At 43.2% G+C, this 17,942-nt stretch overlaps 1 protein-coding gene across 1 annotated transcript in view; it reads left to right on the forward strand.

The window, feature by feature from the left end:
* Nucleotides 1-3,663: 3,663 nt before the first annotated feature.
* ADCK1 (aarF domain containing kinase 1) overlaps nt 3,664-17,942 on the forward strand; it is a gene marked incomplete at both ends in the record, with an annotated part of 72,911 nt that continues 58,632 nt past the window's right edge. Inside the window, 4 exon segments of the mRNA XM_079536810.1 lie at nt 3,664-3,789; nt 7,705-7,788; nt 12,852-12,857; nt 12,859-12,912. Coding sequence (XP_079392936.1) covers nt 3,664-3,789; nt 7,705-7,788; nt 12,852-12,857; nt 12,859-12,912 — 270 coding nt within the window.

The following is a 17,942-nucleotide window of genomic DNA, read 5'->3' on the forward strand; positions in this document are numbered from 1 at the left end:
TGACAATACAAAGTAATGTAATAAGCTATTGCTAATATCAGATACCTGTATGCCTAATAGTCACTGTGCATTGTGGAATAAAAATGATCAAAATAAATGACACTTCTTAACTCAAGGGATAAATTATGCCACAGGTAAGATGCTAAACAGTGAAAAAGAAGAGATATATCTAGATGGAAAAGTTCAGCAACATCAGCAACCCCTGCTCTTCTTTGGGATTACAGGCAGTATTCAGAAGGAATAATTATAGCTGGGGGAAAAAGCTCAGGTCTATTTAGATTAGTGCTTTTGGAGGAATCTTTAAATTCTTCAAGCTGTGTCTGTATTATCTGGAATGACTTAAAGGGAGACTGGTTTAATTTCTAATATTCGTTATAATTTTTAGAAGATCAAAATTTTGCAGATAGGCAAAAATCATCTCAGATGCCTCTGAGGTGATAGTAACCTTTCTGTTACTATGGTTCTGTAAACATGGTTATGCATTCCACTCACAGCTAATAAATATCCTCTTTGGACAGGGGATGTGGTGGCCTGTTGAAACTTCCCTGCATCTTTAGAAAGCAGAGTCAAGGGAATTTTTTTGCCAGCAGAAATTATAAGAGGGGGGTATGGAGGTGGAGTGCAGTTGTCTAAACTGACATCGGGCAACAGTGTTGAGCAAAGGCTTTGATTCTTGCAGAGAGGGATAAAAAAGTAGTACAAGTGGATTTTGCAGCTCATATAAAGCACTGCTCTCCAAGTAGCACAGATGCTGGTGATACTTTCCATATAGCTTTCTGTATTTTTCATCATAGGAAATCTAAAAAAGAGGTTGATTCTCAGCAATGAAGGCTGGTCCTCTGCTCAGGCAATCTGATTGCTCTTCCCACTCCAGTGCTTGGACAGTGAGGCCCGAGGCTTTGTGTATGGTTCAGCATTTCATAAGATGCACACCTGGGAGGTAAAAAAAAGGAAACACTATTCACTTTTCGTTTTCCACAGCAATTTGGGGTAATCTGAGATTTAATTTATTCACCAGTTGAAAGAGAAGCGGAAATCAAGCCATCATCTTTCTTTTGAGCCAAGCTCTTTCTTGAGTACCCTGTGGAGGCTCACACAAAAGAGCTCTGATCATTCTAACTAGGTGCTTGTTCTAATTATAGAAAGATTGAGCATTGCTTACAAAATTGCCCACTGCACTTCAGCACATGGCATTGTTATACTACAAAAGCTTTTCTTTTTTTTTTTTTTTTTTTTTTTTTTTGGCCCCAGCAGACCCAGCATCAGCCTGTTTAACGGAGAGCTGCAAGGAACAGAATTAATGTGAAGAAACCTCACACAGATTTTCCAGGAGAGGCTGGCAAAGTCAGGTGCTGACCTGTTCCCTTTGTTGCGAATGCGGCCGATGCCTGTGTTGTAGCAGTCAGAGCGGGGCCTGGGCTGGGCCGTGTTCTTGGACATCGTGGGTAGAACCAGCAAGCTGTGATCAGGAATCAGAGGTAGTGCTGGGGACACAGCCCCTGTTTCGGATCTCTTTGATACAGTAGGGTGATAGCTTCTAAATGGATACTTCACTGCTATGCCCAGTATCAGCCTCAGCCGTGGAGGTGGTGAATGTGCTGACTAACACAAACATTGTAGTTCTGCCTTTCCTAAGTTGTGGATGCTTTGTTTCTTAGGAGAATGTTTGCCAGTAAGACCACGTGCAGGCATTTATGTCCATGGAGATGGAAAAGAAAAAGAAAAAACCTCATAGGAACAGCAAATACCCTCAGTATTGTTGGGATCTTTTAGGGAAGTCTTTAATCTAGCACTGTCTCACAGCCAGGGTACAGATGGGCAGGTTGCCTTCGTCATGGACGAGAGCTGGGCATCAAGGTATGTCCTTGAGCATCGTGGTCAATTACTCCTTCCTCAATAAACTAGCATCTTTTGCTTTGTAATTGACGTATTCCTAAATCCCTCTTTACTCCCGGCTGCCTTTGTGTGCAACTGTATCCACGCAAATACGAACGCAGCGTGGAGGCACATTACTGCATTTCCATCGTCGATTCCAGAATCCCGTTGGAGACAATAACTCAAAGAATCGTCGCGCTCCCGCTCCGCGCGCGTTGGGCCGCTTCCCTCCAACTCCCTTCGGGCGGCCTCGCCCCGGAGCTGGGAACTACCCGTCCCGGCATGCCGCGCGGGGAGCGCCGCGCCATGTGCCAGGCGCGGGGGGAGCGGGCGCCGGGTGCTGCGGAGCCGGCGGGGCGGTAAGTGCGCGTTGCCTGCTGCGGGCGGCCGAGCGGGAGGAGCGGCGGGGCCGTTCTCCGCGCCCCTCGGCGGAGCTCCTCCCGCTCGGTCGCCCGCCGGGCCCCCTCAGTGCCTGGCCCGGCAGCTCGGGGTTGGTTGTGGGCCTGTAGGACGCGAGCGGATGTTCTTTTGGAAATAGCGACCCGTGTCGCTGCATGCGTGTTTTGGTTACTAGGCTTCTGAGAGAAAAGGCACGAGCCGGTGACCCTGCTAAAGGGGCACAGTGAGAAGCGGGAAACTTTCTGAAATGAAGGCGATTAGCGCGGTCCTTCTCCACGGGGTAAAAATCCTGCACTCTGTCAAAGGTTCTCTTGAGAGCTTGCAGAGTGAGGCAGCCATCCGTGCTGCTTGATTCATGGTGTAAGCAGAAAGACCGCTCAGTTGTGTTTTCTGTCTGACTAATAAGAGGAAGGAGAGGAAAATACCGCCGATCCATAGTTTTTCTCTCAGGTTTAAATCCTATAAAGTGACAGAATGAGACAAAAAAATGTAATATTTTTAATGAACAACATGCTTACACTGCCTTGCACACCGTAAGTAAGGAATACAGTGCTGCAAAGTGGTTAGTGTGGTTGACAACTTTATCTCTGCCCACATCTGCCAGAGGAAGAGGGGTGAGGAAAAAAGTGATGCACCCGAGGCCCACCCTGGTTGGCTGTTGAGCCAGGCCTGGGCTGTTGGTACGTGCATCTGTCTGTTCTGCCAGTGCATTCCTAGCCTGGCCTTTGGATGAGCTGATGAGAAAGCAAGTTTCACTCACTTGGTGACTGATCAGGACCCCATCCCCTGTTTTGGATGCAGCTATCTGGAGCCACCAGCAGGGATGCATCGCGTCTTCTTTCCAGTGTTCATCAATACTGAGGAGCTTTCACAAGCAGCCTAGCAGTTTCCAATCAGCTTTGGGCTCTCTTAATATTGTTAGAACTTTCTTTAAACTCTGCTTTTTAAATTCTTCTAGTACACCCTTATAATTTCACTATGCTGTCATACCTTCAAAACATTTGCAATAGGGAGGCAGCCTATTCCTGTAATAAAGAACCGACTTACGATGAGCATATGCTGCCTTTTCTCTGTCCACCTGTTGTTTCTTGTTGTAAAATGTTTGGGACCACGAATAAATCTTTTTGTGGTGGATATACAAAGTCTAGACCACTTCTGGGTTAGTGGTCTGTAGGCACTGTAGAGTTAGAAAAAATAATGAAGTTAGAGCAGAGCAGCTTGCACTTGGCTGCTGTATAGTTGCACGAGCTCTTAGCTAGGGGCAGTGCTAGCAGCACATCATTAGCAAAGGAGCAATTAAAACTTGGACCATCAGATCCCTGCAGGCATTACTATGTTTTTCTCTGATGTAACTGTTGCTGTTTTGTGTCTCAGCAGGGTTCACCAGTCATGGCAAGAAGGGCCTTGAAACTTGCCTCGCTGGCAGCAGCTGCTTCTGGCATCTATCTGTATGGCAACAAGTTCATGGATCCCAATGATTTTGGAGTTGTTCGTGTGGGCCGAGCCATTGCCACAGTAAGTTTCATAGTACAGAAAGATTCCTAGAGGGGTTTCAGAGATTTGGAGTTCACAAATACTTGTGATTCTGTACAGACCCTCTCTTTCAGTTGCTAACTAGCTCCCAGGTGTCAACAGGTCAGCTGGGAGCTCCTCAAGTTGTTGACACAGTGCTGTTGACACTGTCTGATGTTTTTTGTTTTTAGTTTAAATGCTGCCAAACCTAAAAACGTTCCTGACTTTCACATTGCATGCTTTCAGTAAAGTTACAAGTTGTGGCCCTTTGCTGGCCTTGCTTTTAAATCCATTTGAGGGTTCTGCATCCATTGCTGCTAGAAGTGACCTCCCCAAAGTACTGTCAATGCTCTGGTGGCAGAATGTGTTTATGTCTGTGTGTCTGTATATTGTTCAAACAAGAATTTTCTGTTTCTTTTGGAATCCTGTTGCTTTAATATATGGGACTGTATATGGTCAGATTTGTCTCGAGAGATTCTTCATTTCTGCTGCATCAGTGATCTCTACCTTTCTACTTTGAGATCTGATCCTCACTTGGAAAGTCAGGGATCTGCTCTAATCTGAACAGTGCAGACTGGTCTGATTTCTGGACCACAAAGAGGCTGAATCTACCAGAGTATATGGGAACTGCTGGCTCATGGCTTGAATCTCTGATTGATCACCTGAGGCGAGCCGTGAGTCAGCCACAGGTGAAGGCAATTCAGCTGTGCTGCAGGAAGGGGTGGAGCCTGGCTGCACCCCTCCTAGACCTATTTAAGAGCTGACTGCCACTAGAGAAAGATCTCTTCTGGAGATTGCCTCTGCTGGTGTTTTGTGGGTGAGCCCAGTATAGGGGTAAGCCTTCTATTTATTCTCTTTTTTTTTTAATCGTAGTCTGCTTTGCCTAACTCTTGTTTATTTTGTGATTATAACATTCTAATATTCTTTGATTATACACAGAGTAATTATTCATGTTCATTTCCTGGCCTTGCTCATTTTGTAAATGAAAACTGAGGTTCTGTAGCAAGCGACTTTGGATACTGGTGGAATCTATGTGGACCTAACCTGCATATCCTCTGATCTAGGTCTGGCCAGGTTTCTTAATTGTTGGAGCATATCCAACCAAAAGCAGGCTCTATTTGAAAGGCTGTAATTCATAGAATAATAGAATAGCTTAGGTTGGAAGGGGCCTTAAGAACCATCCAGTTCCAGATTCCTGCTGTGGTCAGGGTCGTCAGCCACTAGATCAGGCTGCCAAGGGCTCCATCCAGCCTGGCCTTGAATCCCTCCAGGGATGGGGCATTCACACCGGCCTCTGAGTAAGGAATTTTTTCCTCACAGCTAACCTAAATCTCCCTTCTAGTAGTTTTGAGCCATTCCCCCTGGTCTTGTCACTGTCAGATATTATAAAAAGTCCTTCCTTACGTATAGGCTTTCCTCGAGTACTGTAAAGCTTCAGCGAGATCTTCCTGGAGCCTTCTCCAAACTCAACAAGCTCAGCTCTTAGTCTTTTCTCATCAAAGAGGTGCTGCAGCCTCCTCTGTATTTTTATGGCTTCCTGTGGACCTACTGAAACAACTCTGCATCATTCTTGAGGTGGAGGCCCCAGACTTGGACACAGAGCTCCAGATGGGATCTCATAAGGGCAAAGTAGATGGGGATAGCAACCTCCCTGATAATTAAGAAGTGAGTTTTGCAGCAGCAGATACAAGAATCTAAGATAAGGTATAGTGTAACAAAAAAAAAAAAAATTCTAGGAGAAAGGATATGTGGTTAGGAAAGCTGGGTTAGAACTATAAAACTTCAGACAAATTTCATTTGAGATGGATTAGAAGGATTTGAATCTGCTTGTACTTCACGCATAGTGGTTTTGTAGTCCTTTGCTGATCTTCCTCAGAAAGTTGATGAAGTTCCCAGTTGCTGAGAGAACTGGCTTTTGTTTATATGTGGAAACATATACATACAACTGAGGGAACATTGTACCATGATTCGGTGAGATCTGAGGATGGTTTTAGGAGTGGTGGGAAGAGCATAAGGAATTGAGGGTCAGTAGAATCAAAAGGAAGGCCAAGCCTTTGGGACATTGAGCACTGCACTGGATACATCAGTTAAAGAAAGTAATCTGGCACTGGAGAAGGGAGGGGCCAGTTGATCTTGTAGGTCTTTTTATGTCTCTGAGATTCAGTCTCACTCTGTAATGTGAACTATTCTTGGTTGAGAATGAATTTGGTAGGCTGGACAGCATCATGTTTCAGAGTTTTCTGTGTTCTGATAAAGTCAGAAACCTGGCGGAGCGTTGCGCATTTGCCATATTTCTTTGAGGGTAGCTCAAGTTGTTTTGAGTATGTGAAATGAGCACTGCGCTGTAGCTGGAATATTTCTCACACAGTAACAGGGATTTGGCAATGTCAGTGTTGCCTATCAGGATCATCGTAATACTAATTTAGTGTTTAAGATTATGATGTAATTAGCAAATACTTAATTAATTCCCTTGTCCTCAGTAATACAGGCCAATCTGTTAGCTGCTTCTCTTCAAGTTGGAGGTGATAATTACCCTCACAGACTAGAGATAAAATACAAACCAACTCAAGCATTCATGCAAGACTGATTTGAACATCCTTTCACTTCACAGTTGTTGCTTGAGGTTGGAAAGATACTTTGAAAAATTTTTCTTTTGAGTGTGTGTCTGTGTAGCTGTGCACCTTATGAATTCATCAGGGGCAAGAGAGCCTGAAAAACCAGAAAAAAAATTTGGTTTGCTCAGTTTGTAGTCTGGAAAACAGGAAACCTAAACTCCACAAGGAAAAAATACATCTATTTATATCTCATTCCTAGCTGGATTTCCTCATGGATGCATCTCTGAGCCTTTGACTGTTGCTTTGTTGACTTTAGTCACTTTGTTTTGAAACAGATAGAATCTCCCTTTCTGCCTGACTCTTCTGATCCTCTGATTGTGCTTCAGGTGTTTCATCTGTGCCTTTCCTAAGCACATGTGCAGTGAAAGAAGGCCAGGAATCCCATTCCACAGACAGTGGAGATGCCACCCCTTTGCTAGGGAGGTTTTAGGAAAGCTTTAGATCTGTTTCATGCGAATGGTTCTTTATGGCAAGGATCTTAAAGTTTAAGTGACATTCCTTTCTCTCCCTCCAAGTAAATTTTGAGGGCATGAGCTGTGTTTTTATGTTCCATTTGCTGGCCTGACTGTGGAAAGAGAGGAACTTCAGTCAAAGGTTAAAACTGTGAAATACCCAATATTCATTTTCAGAAATTAAGGCATTTAGAAATCTCATTTTATTGTCTGTGGCTATGTCTAGCTAATAAGCTTTAGCTGGTTCTCCATATTGTACTTTTGTAATTGGGTATCTAACCCTTTTGCTCTCTAGTCCTTCATGAAGTTGAGTATCCCTGCCAGTACTACTGCCTGTGGTTATCAGTGAGCCTGTGTTGAGCCACTCTGTTTCCCTGCTGAGCCTTCTTTCTAGACCGAGCTCCCTATGTACCAGTGTGCAGTTAGACAAGCTGGAGGTGTGAAGATCAGGAATAGGATAATAGGTGGGGCACAAACAGGGCTTCTGTAGCATTACTAGCCGCAGACCTTATTGTGGAGACACCAGATGGCTGGCTAAAATCTGAGCTCACGGTGCAAGGTGCAGTGCAGAGATTATGAAAGTGCTTAGAGCTTCTCAAAAGGAAGATAGTATAGAAATGCCAAGCATTGGCTATTTTTAATAGCTGCATGCCACTGAGATCCCTGCACTGCTTTCTCTAAATGTTTAATGCTTTTTTTTGTTTCTACAGTTTATTACCGTGAACTCTACTGTAGAGCTTAAACTTTGTAGCCTGAACTACATACATCCTCCTAAACCTCCTAGATGGTTTGTTGTTTTTCAGTCCAAGATAACTGCAGAGCTTGATCAACTTTTCTGTTTTTGTTTGCAGACGGCAGTTATCACCTATGACTACCTCACCTCCCTTCGCAATGTCCCATATGGATCAGAGGAATATGACTTCCTCAAATCACAGGTAGGTTATACTACTGGTTGTGTTCCTCGGAAGCTCTTTGAGGCACAGGTGTGTTGCCAAAGCCATTACCATAAAACAAGCTATCAAGCTGTCAGCTTAATGATTCAACGTAACTTCTACCAAACTGTTGATAACTGCAGAGGCAAACTGTGGAGCATTCTGGATAAGAATCGGGCAATACCTGCATTGCTGAATGGAGAAGTTCCTTTGTCAAGAGGAGGCACATGCAACCGCTGCTTGCTTATGCCTGTTGGAGATTCAAGTTCCTATTGTATGGGGTAAGATGTGTTTGGGCCCTGCTACCAGATCCCTGCTGTCTGGAGTGGTTGTGTGGAGGTCAGGAGCAGAGAATGGTCTGGCAGCGGTTTCTTATACTGTTTATCCAAGCATGTAATGCTTGATGGCTGAGACTTTTAAGTAAAAGCAGAGTTTTGGACAGGAAATAATAAGGATGAATTAGGCCTTTCAGTCTTTCAAGAAATCGGAGGTAATTGGGCAATGATACATTTCACTGTAAGACTCTATTTTGTTGTGTTTTGATATAGCTAACTAACGTGAATAGAAAATGCATTTCTAGTGAGAAATACAAGAATCCCTGTTGCTCCTCTGAGATCTGTGCTGCACCTTTCACTCTATCCTGCAGCTATACAATATCTTGTTCTGTGACTGCTGCTAAGTTTTACTTCTGTTTGTATGGTGTAGCCACTGTCTCTCTTCTATTCAAGCTCAGGGCTGAGTTGGAGTGAGAAATGTGGTCTATGCCAAATTAGACAAGTCTGTGCAATACTTTTAAAATAAGATATTTAACTTTTTTCTTCTTAGTATGTACAAAATGTAGGCAACTGATGTGGTTGAAATACATGAGGTAGTGCTCTCCAGGGACTCTCAGACCAGAGGAGCTCTAAAGCTGGACACAGCAGTAGGCCTTGTGGTTGAGCATTGGGCTCCATTTCCTGCATCATACCAAGGTGTGTGTCAGCCATACTGGTTCAGACCTCATCCAAAATTAGAAATCAATGGCATTTGGACTTAAGCATGCTTTGGGTTCTTCTGGCAGAAAATTGACACCAACAGCATGGTCTTAAAGAGTATTTAGGATAGTTTACAGAGCAGTTTCTCTAGGCTTGTTCCCATCCTCTCCTATGTAAAGATGTTAAGCAGTTCTGTTACAGAGCTTCATCCTAAGTGAGTGGCACTGATACCCTGACATAAACTAGGGATGGGCTTGTTGGACTCCTGAGTTTTGCTTTCCACCTGCCCATGTTTCTGCTGTTTGCCTTTGAAGCCTGGTTTGCAGAAGGACTGCTTGTAGCTTTCTTGGGCAACAACCAAGTTATGGAGTCATCAGTACTGTGGACAACTTGTTATTTGGCAGCTTTTTGTAGCAGCCCTTGCAAATTCCTGACCTTTTGCTGTATGTGTCCATGACTTCATTAACCTCTGTCGTGCAGGCTTCAGTGGTTTGTCAATTCATACCTTTGCAGCCAGTCCAGGCCCTGTTTGCTGGTGCTGCTCAGAGCTGTGCTCTCCTTGTGAGGCAGCCAAGACTAGCTGAGTCAGCATCTGTCTGTGGCAGAGTGGTGTGGCCAGCGCTAGCCTTTGGCTGTGTGAAGAGGAATGACTGGGGAGATGGAGAGGAGAGAGTAAATGCAGACATAGTGTGAATTGGCAAAATTCTTTGACCTGTGAAGGTCTGTCCTCCTGTTGGCAAATGTTAAAAAAAAGTTTGTTGGTCTAGAACCAGCTCTGAAGAGGGTGATAGTTAAGAAGTTGATTCTAAAGGTTAGGCCCTGGATGAGACTAAGAGAACATGAATCCTCTTCCCAAGTGTTCTGTGTGAAGGATAGTTATCCAGATGCTTTGTACTTGTACTTGCCTCTGTTCTTGATAGATCTTTGGTGCTCTTGGCCATGAATTGCATTCTTCTGCCTTTCTGTCCTTCCAGTGAAGCCAGGTGAACTTCCTCTCCATATACTGAGTTTGGACTTTCCTTTTAAACATGTGTATGAGTTGGTTACTGATTTCCAGCTTCTATTTTTTTTTTTTTGTGCTGTGCTTAGAGCAGAGTTTCTATGAAGTTTGGGTTTAGTGACACTAGGACTGTGTATAGTACCAGCAGGTCCAGGTGCAGCTACTGTGCCTCCCCTTCTGGAGTTAGGATGCATGCAGCTGCATTCATGTCTGAGATGGGGATATATCTTGTGAATCAAAAAGGGCTACTTTTGGTGTAGCTTGTCCTGGTGCTCAGTATACTGGTGGGTGCTGCTTGAATGCAAATAGTACTTAACTCTCTTCAGATCCTCTGTCAACCATTAAACTGGGGCCTCTAAATTACCCACAGGGTAATTTAGATGGGAGATGAGAAGCTTTGGTGGCCGCACCACCAGTGCCTAAGCCTGTTGGGGTGAAACAGGGGCATAGTCATTAGGAAGCAATTAAATGCAAATCAGATTAAGAAGGAAGTGGGTTCCTCAAGGGCTTTTAGCCAGGTTCCTGCTTAGCTCCAAGGAAACCTCTTCAATCTTACTCTATTTTTCTGTCCCTCATGGGCCACTTTGATGCTAATGTTCTCAGCTAGTCAGTTCTAAGCATCTTTTTATGGTCAGTAGATTGGTGAAGTATTTGCTACTTTCTACAGGGCAAGAAGCAGTAGCTGGAATTTCACTGTGTGTCCCTGGGGTTGGTTTTATCATTTGTGTGTCTGTGTGTTTCCTAGCAGCCACAAGATGTGAGGAGCCGCCTTTCTGAAGGCACTCATAGACCTTCTTCAGCAGTAGTGAAAAGAGGCCTTAACTTTTCCATTGCTGCTGCTTTCTGTAGCAGGGATGAATCTACTCAAGAAGTCAGACCATAGCAATGTCTGTAACATTGCTTCCTTCACCTCATCGCTGATGTCTAGACGTACTGAGATAAAGTTCTTTTCTGGCATGTTCTTCTTCTGCATATGAAGATATTGCTAGGATACTGATATCAGGGCCAGTGGTAGCCAGAGTTAGACTCAAGATGTGGGATGTCTGTAAGTCTAGTGTCAGAAAGATTTTGGGAAGGTACAAGTTTTCTTCAGTACATGCCTTTTTTTATTAAATGGTTCCAACCATTTTTGCACGTATGAGCTTGGACGTTTCTTTCTGTTCCTGCCTCTGGTTGTACGGAGAATCAGAGGAATCATGAGGGTATGGTGCCCTTTCCCAGATGGATTGTTTCTTATGTATTCCTTTCTCAATAAACAATTCTATTATGTGAAGGGCTACATTTCTTTGATATCCCCCTGCCTCCTTGAACAGTTGTTTCCCCAGTCCTGAGTCAGCCTAACATTTGACATTTCTATTGTTCCTCTCATCATAGCACCTGGATACCTTGTTTGACACTTCCTATATTGCTAGCCTCAATTTCTGTTGATCCTGCTGTCAGGAGGTATCTCATGACACGTTTGTTTAAGAACTGGTGTCAGTGGACTTCAAAGTTATCATCATCAGAGTAAGAGGATTGCAGTGGGTTGTTCAGCTTGCAAATTTCTGCACTAGTGATCATAGCTAAAAATCTTGAGCAGGGCATTTATTTTGTCATTTTACTATGTAAGGCAGAAGTTACTGCTGCAATTGTGGATACAGATATATATATTTTTTTTTTTTTAACAGAGACGAGGTAGCAAGGAGAGAGAGGATCTTTGGTCAAGGTGTCTCTGGAGACAGTAAGAATCCATTCTTGAATTAACTTTGGCAGTAGAGTTGCTTTGTCAGGGAAAAGCCATTTGGGGAGGTTAATTAACTTCCTCCTGTAGAGAACAAAATGTGGATGTTCTCATTCAGGCTCTTGGTTATTGGGCTTTCAGTATCTGGACAAATATTTTGAAGGTGTAACCTTGTGACCTTGTGCCATCGTTTAAACAGAATAGTATTTCTTGTTCCTTCAGTTATTATGGTCATATGTCATGTTTGTTTCTCATGGTGAGGTGAGTATTTTGGGGGAAAAAAAAAAAGTCTTAGAGTGATGTTGCCTGAGTGAGGGACCCTACCACCCAGGTAAGAAAACAAATGAATGTGCCTGCATATGTTTGGCTGTTTTTTTAATATCATACAATTCCTGATAGCTCAGACCAGCAAAATAGCCTGTGTCTGTGGCCTTCCACCATGATCTAGTAATACTGTGTGTCTTTATAGGAAGAAATATACTAAAATTGTTTCTTCACATTGTATCTAGACTGTGCCTGCAGAGAGATGCCTGGGAGGCCTCCATGGCAATCCTGCAAACTGACGGCTCTGTGTGGGGACCAGGGCTTGTTCTCCACCACAGTTGGTGCATGTGCTGGTGGTTCTCTTTGCCTTCAAACTGAGTTGGAAAGGCTGAGAAGAATGAAATTCCATAAGAGACATGGAGTAGCTGTTAGGTAGTAGTGACCTTCTGTCACTGAGCTAAATGGGAAACCAGTAAGGGGGAATAAATAACTCCACAGCTTGTCTGTGGTACCTGAGCTGATAATGTTAGGCTGCCCTGTGCTTGTTCTCCCAAGGATTTATCTTCATCTAAATGGAATGATGGACAGTAATGCAGCCTAAAAAAAGCTACTAGCAGAACCAGCTGTTGCCTTGATGACTCTCCACTTCCAAGTGTCCTGTCTAGCAAACTTTTTGCCAACACGTAAAGCATGGAAGCTTTGCACCAGAAACACATAACACATAGCACAAGCTGTAAAATAGATCTTAAAATTTTGAGACACTTCCTTTTCCTTCTCCTATTTTCTAGAGTACAGTCAGCTGAATGTTATGGTCACAGCATCTCTAGGTTTTAATTTTGTAGTGCGGAAGGTCCATTTTAGGGTGAGTGCCTACAAAGCAGGAAGTCCTTCAATTCTCTGCATAGGTTTATTTAGAGAAATAGGCCATCTCACTGTGGTGTTTCTGGAGGAGAAGGAAGAAGTGAGGGGAAATGATACCTAAATCATTGCACTTTTCCTGCTGGCTCAGCACTCTCATCCCTGAAATGCCTAACAGGGAGCATGAGTGTTGAGTATCAGGTATGCAGCTGATCTGCAAGGATTGCCTAAGTAGTCATGTGTCTTTCAGGCACCTCCCCAACTGGAGTGAAACTGTGGAGCTTGGGAACGTTCTGCCTTCTCTCCTCCAGGTGGGGCTATCCCTTTGTATTTGAATCCGTGAGGACCTCATTGCTTTTTTTATAGTTGCTGGGGTGCACATAATAGCCAGAGGAACATCTGAAGAACATTTCAGCTGGTGCGGAGAGGAACCTATTGGAAACTCTTGAAGGATGTGGGTTGCAAGGAGCTTGCATCATGAGGAGCACCATGAGAGGAGCAAGTGGAACATGAAGAAATAGTTTTATTTAGTTTTAGACTACATCTTGAGTCTTGGTGTGAAATAGACAGTCAGTGGTGCAAAGTTGGAGACTTGGAAAGAGATGGCTTTGGCTTTGAAGAGCTCAGGGTTTAGACTGACTTGTTTGCCTGGATTTTCACCCTGGATTTGAATGGTGCAAATAGATATGCATGCAGGATTTGTTAGAGAACTGAAGAGGGAAGGAAGCAAAAAGGAAGTGAGATTTCTTATTGTTGCTACTGTATGTAACTTAAGACTGTTCTGAGTTTGGATCAGTACCTATGTAGGGATGTTTTCTTAGTGAAGATTTGGTAGTTTTCAACTACTAATCAGTTTATATAACTTAATAGAATCATAATACAGCCGAGGATAGAAGGGGTCTTGGAACACCACCAGGTCCAGCCCTTCATGGGAATTGACAGAAGCTGAAACAACTTGGTTGTTGTAGGTTACCTGTGAAATCAGAAGGGATAACAATAACCAGTGCTTTACCTATTTAAAAAAAAAAAAAAAATAGGAATACAATCGGCTTGAGAGTTATATGAGTAGATGAGACTGGTGAAATAGGTATCTAATCAGTCATGTGAGGACAGAGTATGGTGATATAAAAACAGAGGTAGAAAGACTGTTGTTGCATGCAGAAGATATCAGGACAGGTTGGAATTTCAGAGCAGGGATGAAAACTGTAGATTTGATATGCTAATTTAGTGACCTTACAGCACTATCCCCAAAATGTATCTGATAAAAGAATGTGCTGAAGGGTAGCACACAATTATCTTACCTGTCAAGCCAGTGTCTTTAGTCACTTAAGTGAGTGCTGGTTGATGTCTTGCAAACAATTCCCTGAAGCTTTTAGCAATGTTGAAAGCATCTTAGTGGGTTTCAGGCTAATCCTTTTGCATGTGTGAGGGCTACCCAGTTTGCACTCTTGAGGTTACAGTGCCTCTGTTGGGAACTCTTTTGTGTTCCTACATCCAGTGTCTCAGGGCCAGGCAGGAGTCTGTGAGGCTGGGGAAGACTTGTGGACTAGAAAAAAGGGAGCAGTGTGTCTTTGAGTTGGAACAGCTGCTGATGTAGTCTAGAAACAAAATGAAATGTAGAGTTCAGTACTGGGTTCGAAAGCAACCCCTTCATTTATTGACTGGGGTGTTCAGATGCCCTGCCTAGAAAAATCTGCTGATGTGAGTACATGTCTGCATTTTAGTGCATCTGGACGAGCGTATCTATCTGCCTGTAGGTATGTGCCTATGTCCAGGGTTTATTCGTGTTGAAAAAGCCACTTCCAAGGCAGAATCCAAGATGTCTCTGGTGGAGTGAATCTTGACATCTGGCCTAGTTAAGCCTACTTTTGGTCTCATGGAATTGGTTTGAGGCTTCTCCCCCCTCCCCGCTTTTTTCTTGAGAGAGTCCAGTTTTAGCGACTGCAAATTCTGCTGATGGTGCACCATTCAGAATAGCTTGCTGCTCCTTCCTCTGCAGCAGCATCATTTTGGCAAGTCTGACACCAGTAACAACTTGTTTTTTGTCAGTGTACTGAGCTGATGTGACTTGCAAGGGGCCCACAGGGAGCAGATAAACATAGTGACAGGGGTCGTCTTTATACAGCCTCAACTCTGTTCCTAGCTACACTTTAACAATGAATTTGCGTGTGAGCCTATACGTAAACACACATGCACAGTGCTTTATGGAATACCTCCTGCTAAGCCTGGATTTGTTTACTGGCTTGCCAGCTTTGCTGAATTTAGAGGAAAATTCACTGGAAAGATTAGTAGCGGAATTGGTTTTAAAAAAACCAAAACAAAAACCCACACAACAACGAAAAGGCAACAACAAACCAGATCCTAAAATGTCTTTACTGCCCCTGCAGTTTATTTGAAAATGTGCTGGTTTTGAGTAGCCTGTGAACTCTGTGCAGCCAGTTTGTTATCATAGGGCTGCTCTGAACACAGGTGTTTTGTTTATTTTTTTTAGCTTTGCTAAAGGGCAGCAGGCTTTGCACTCCCACTTGTTTATTGTAGAATTGTTGCATGAAGAAGGGAAGATGCAGTTTCTTCCCTGGAGCCCTTTCCATTGTATTCACAATTAGGCAGCACAGCTGGGCATTTCCAGAACCCAGCAGGAGGTTTTTCATCTCTGAAATGCCCTGGTAGTGCCTGTTCTGTATCTCTTCCTTACTTTTATTTCTTGAAGTAAGTTGAGGTTTTGCTACTGTAGTCTGAATGTTCACTGCCAGTGATGGTTTCTATGTGGTAAAGAGTTAGCAACAGCAGGGCTGTTAGCAGGGACCTTGCTTTCCTTGCATTGTGCTGGTGCTTGTGCTGAGCTGCTTACTTGAAGATGACATGTCTGCAGCCTGAAGACTGTGAAAGGGTCCCAAGTGCTATACCTGCTCCTGACTGGCAGGTCGTTGATTCACTGTAGCTTCCCTACATCTCTGTTGGCCCCAGAGGCCACAGATTAGGGGCAGGTTAGTACCTGGCCTGGATTCACTTCCTGTTTTCTTGCTTCACTTCCAGCCTGCTGCAGCTCTGCTCTTACCTCCCACTACTAATGCTCCAGCACTGGCTGCCACCTTCCTTGCTCTCTGCCTCCTGGCAGATGGGATACAGACTTACTTCACCCAGTGCTGCACTCATTGGTTGCTCACAGGGCAAAGGTTCGCCACATAATTAATTTTCAGAGAAAATTGAGACCCAAGCCCAGGTTGGTTTCATTGCCAGGCCCAGTCAGGTCTCATATGCTGCGACTTCGCATGTTTCTGTCAATGGCAGCTGAGCCAAGAGGTCTCCCCTTCCCGGTTCCCTTCTGGAGTAGTGTTCTGAGCAGTGCCTGAGCTTGGTCCTCACCTGGAGTCACAAGCAGCTGTGCCTTACTTTCTTTCCTGGAACTTTCACTCCTGAAAAAGTTCAGTGTCAGGTTCCATAGTTTGCTGAAATCTGATGAACTCATGGCATGAGAAACTCTTCCAATTACAAACAGCCTACAGAAGCCATTATACTGCATATTAGTTATGAAAGACTAATACGGGCATATGGCTTCTAGTTGAAAAATATTAAATGCAAATAAAGCAACAACAACAAAAAAGGCTCAGTCCTTTTGCAAAATCCATTAAATGGTGGGGGCATATGTGCAGCTAATGAAGGAAGGTTGCTTAAAATATCTCAAAAAAATGTTCACTGCTTATAATTGTTGGACATATGTGTAGTTAATTAAAGAAATAATGTGTAGATAAGTCACACAACCACCATCCCAGTAACAGATGCCCCTCCTCCTACCCACATTGCTCAAGAATGCTCAAGAAATTTCATCTCAAGAAGGGGAATGAATTCTCAATTGCAGCCTACCTAGTAATTAACCACACTGTAATTCTGATGTGCAATGCTGTCACCCACCATCAGATGGGAGTGGAAAAGGCCCTGCATTTTGTTGATGGTTGAACATTTGTTTTCCTCATCATTTTGACACCACAGGTAATTGCCATTCCTGAAATATTCTCTTGCTATCATTACAAAGCAACTGTTAGGGACAAATTAATTATGAAGAGTCTCGTTATGACAGATTAATAGGCCAACAGAGATTTCTTCTTCTTTCAAGCAACTGAATAGTAAAATCTAGCAGCTTCCATATAACTGTTAGGATCATGTATTTTTCTGTAAACCAAGATGTGCTTTGCTGGAAATGAGGGATATGCAAAACTAGAAATAGTGTGTTTCCAAGCTTACTTTAATTGAGCTTTTGGTTTTCCAATATTATGTGCCAAAATAAGCATGAGGTAAGGCATTGCCATATGGAGGGGAGGTCTTCATGATTGGTATTGAATCAGTAGGATCTCGGTCCAGCAGCAGTGATAGACTTGTGAATTTGATGGGTTTTAGAATGAGGCACCAAGTCATTATTTGAACTACTTCATGTTCTCTAAGGGTTCCTGTTGTGAAGGACATAAGGTCTGTGTTGTTCAAGCCCAAGAGAGTAGGAGTTGGAAATAACTGAATGGCTCGTGGCTGTGTTTAGAAGTTCACCCATCTTATGTGTAGTCCGGACAGTAATTCATGTGGACTTGTTATCTGTCAAAGAGGCAGTTAGATTATATCTCATAATTGACTGCCTACTACAGGATGTTAGTAAATCACGTGCTGATGGGCACACAATTAAAAATGAGTCTGTCTTATGCTCTAGAACAGGCATAATGTAGATTTAAAGAAGCCTCCTGGGGGAATCCTGTTCGTATCATCAGCTTTGCCTTGTTTGAAGTCTCATTCAAGTTCTTAGGCAGCAGTGACTTAGCAAAATCTAATTGGGACCAACATCCTCTCTCTTGAGTTTATCAACGCTAACTGTTTATACAGCACTCTCTCCCTTCCTTCTAAAGGATCAAATCCTCAGTGGTACAGCCCCGCTTTGTGCCATGATCTCCCTAGTAGGAGAAGATAGAAGCTGTGCTTATTTCTAGAGACAAAACCAAGACAATATCTATCACATTTTCCATGCTAACATGCTTTCTGAAATCAATTCCATGTTTCATTTTAACTTCATCCTTTTTTTTTTTATGGGATTTCCAGGTGAAGTATGCAAATTTAGTAAGAACTAATAGATATCAGATGCTAGTAATCCATAAATAATGCTTTCATTGCTTGCTTCACAACCATCTTATGCAGTGCTTAATTCTCTGTGGTCCTTTTTGTCACTCAAATTTTGTCTTTGGGTCTTATTCACAGTGATTGTGTTTTGCCAGCAAGGTCTGATTCATTTGAGAATCTTTTTCAATATATACATATATATGTATTTTTTTCTGTCAGGTCTCATACTGATTGACTTTATGAT

Source organism: Tetrao urogallus, assembly GCF_951394365.1.
Source record: "Tetrao urogallus genome assembly, chromosome: 6".
In the NCBI taxonomy this organism is placed as follows: Eukaryota; Metazoa; Chordata; class Aves; order Galliformes; family Phasianidae; genus Tetrao; species Tetrao urogallus.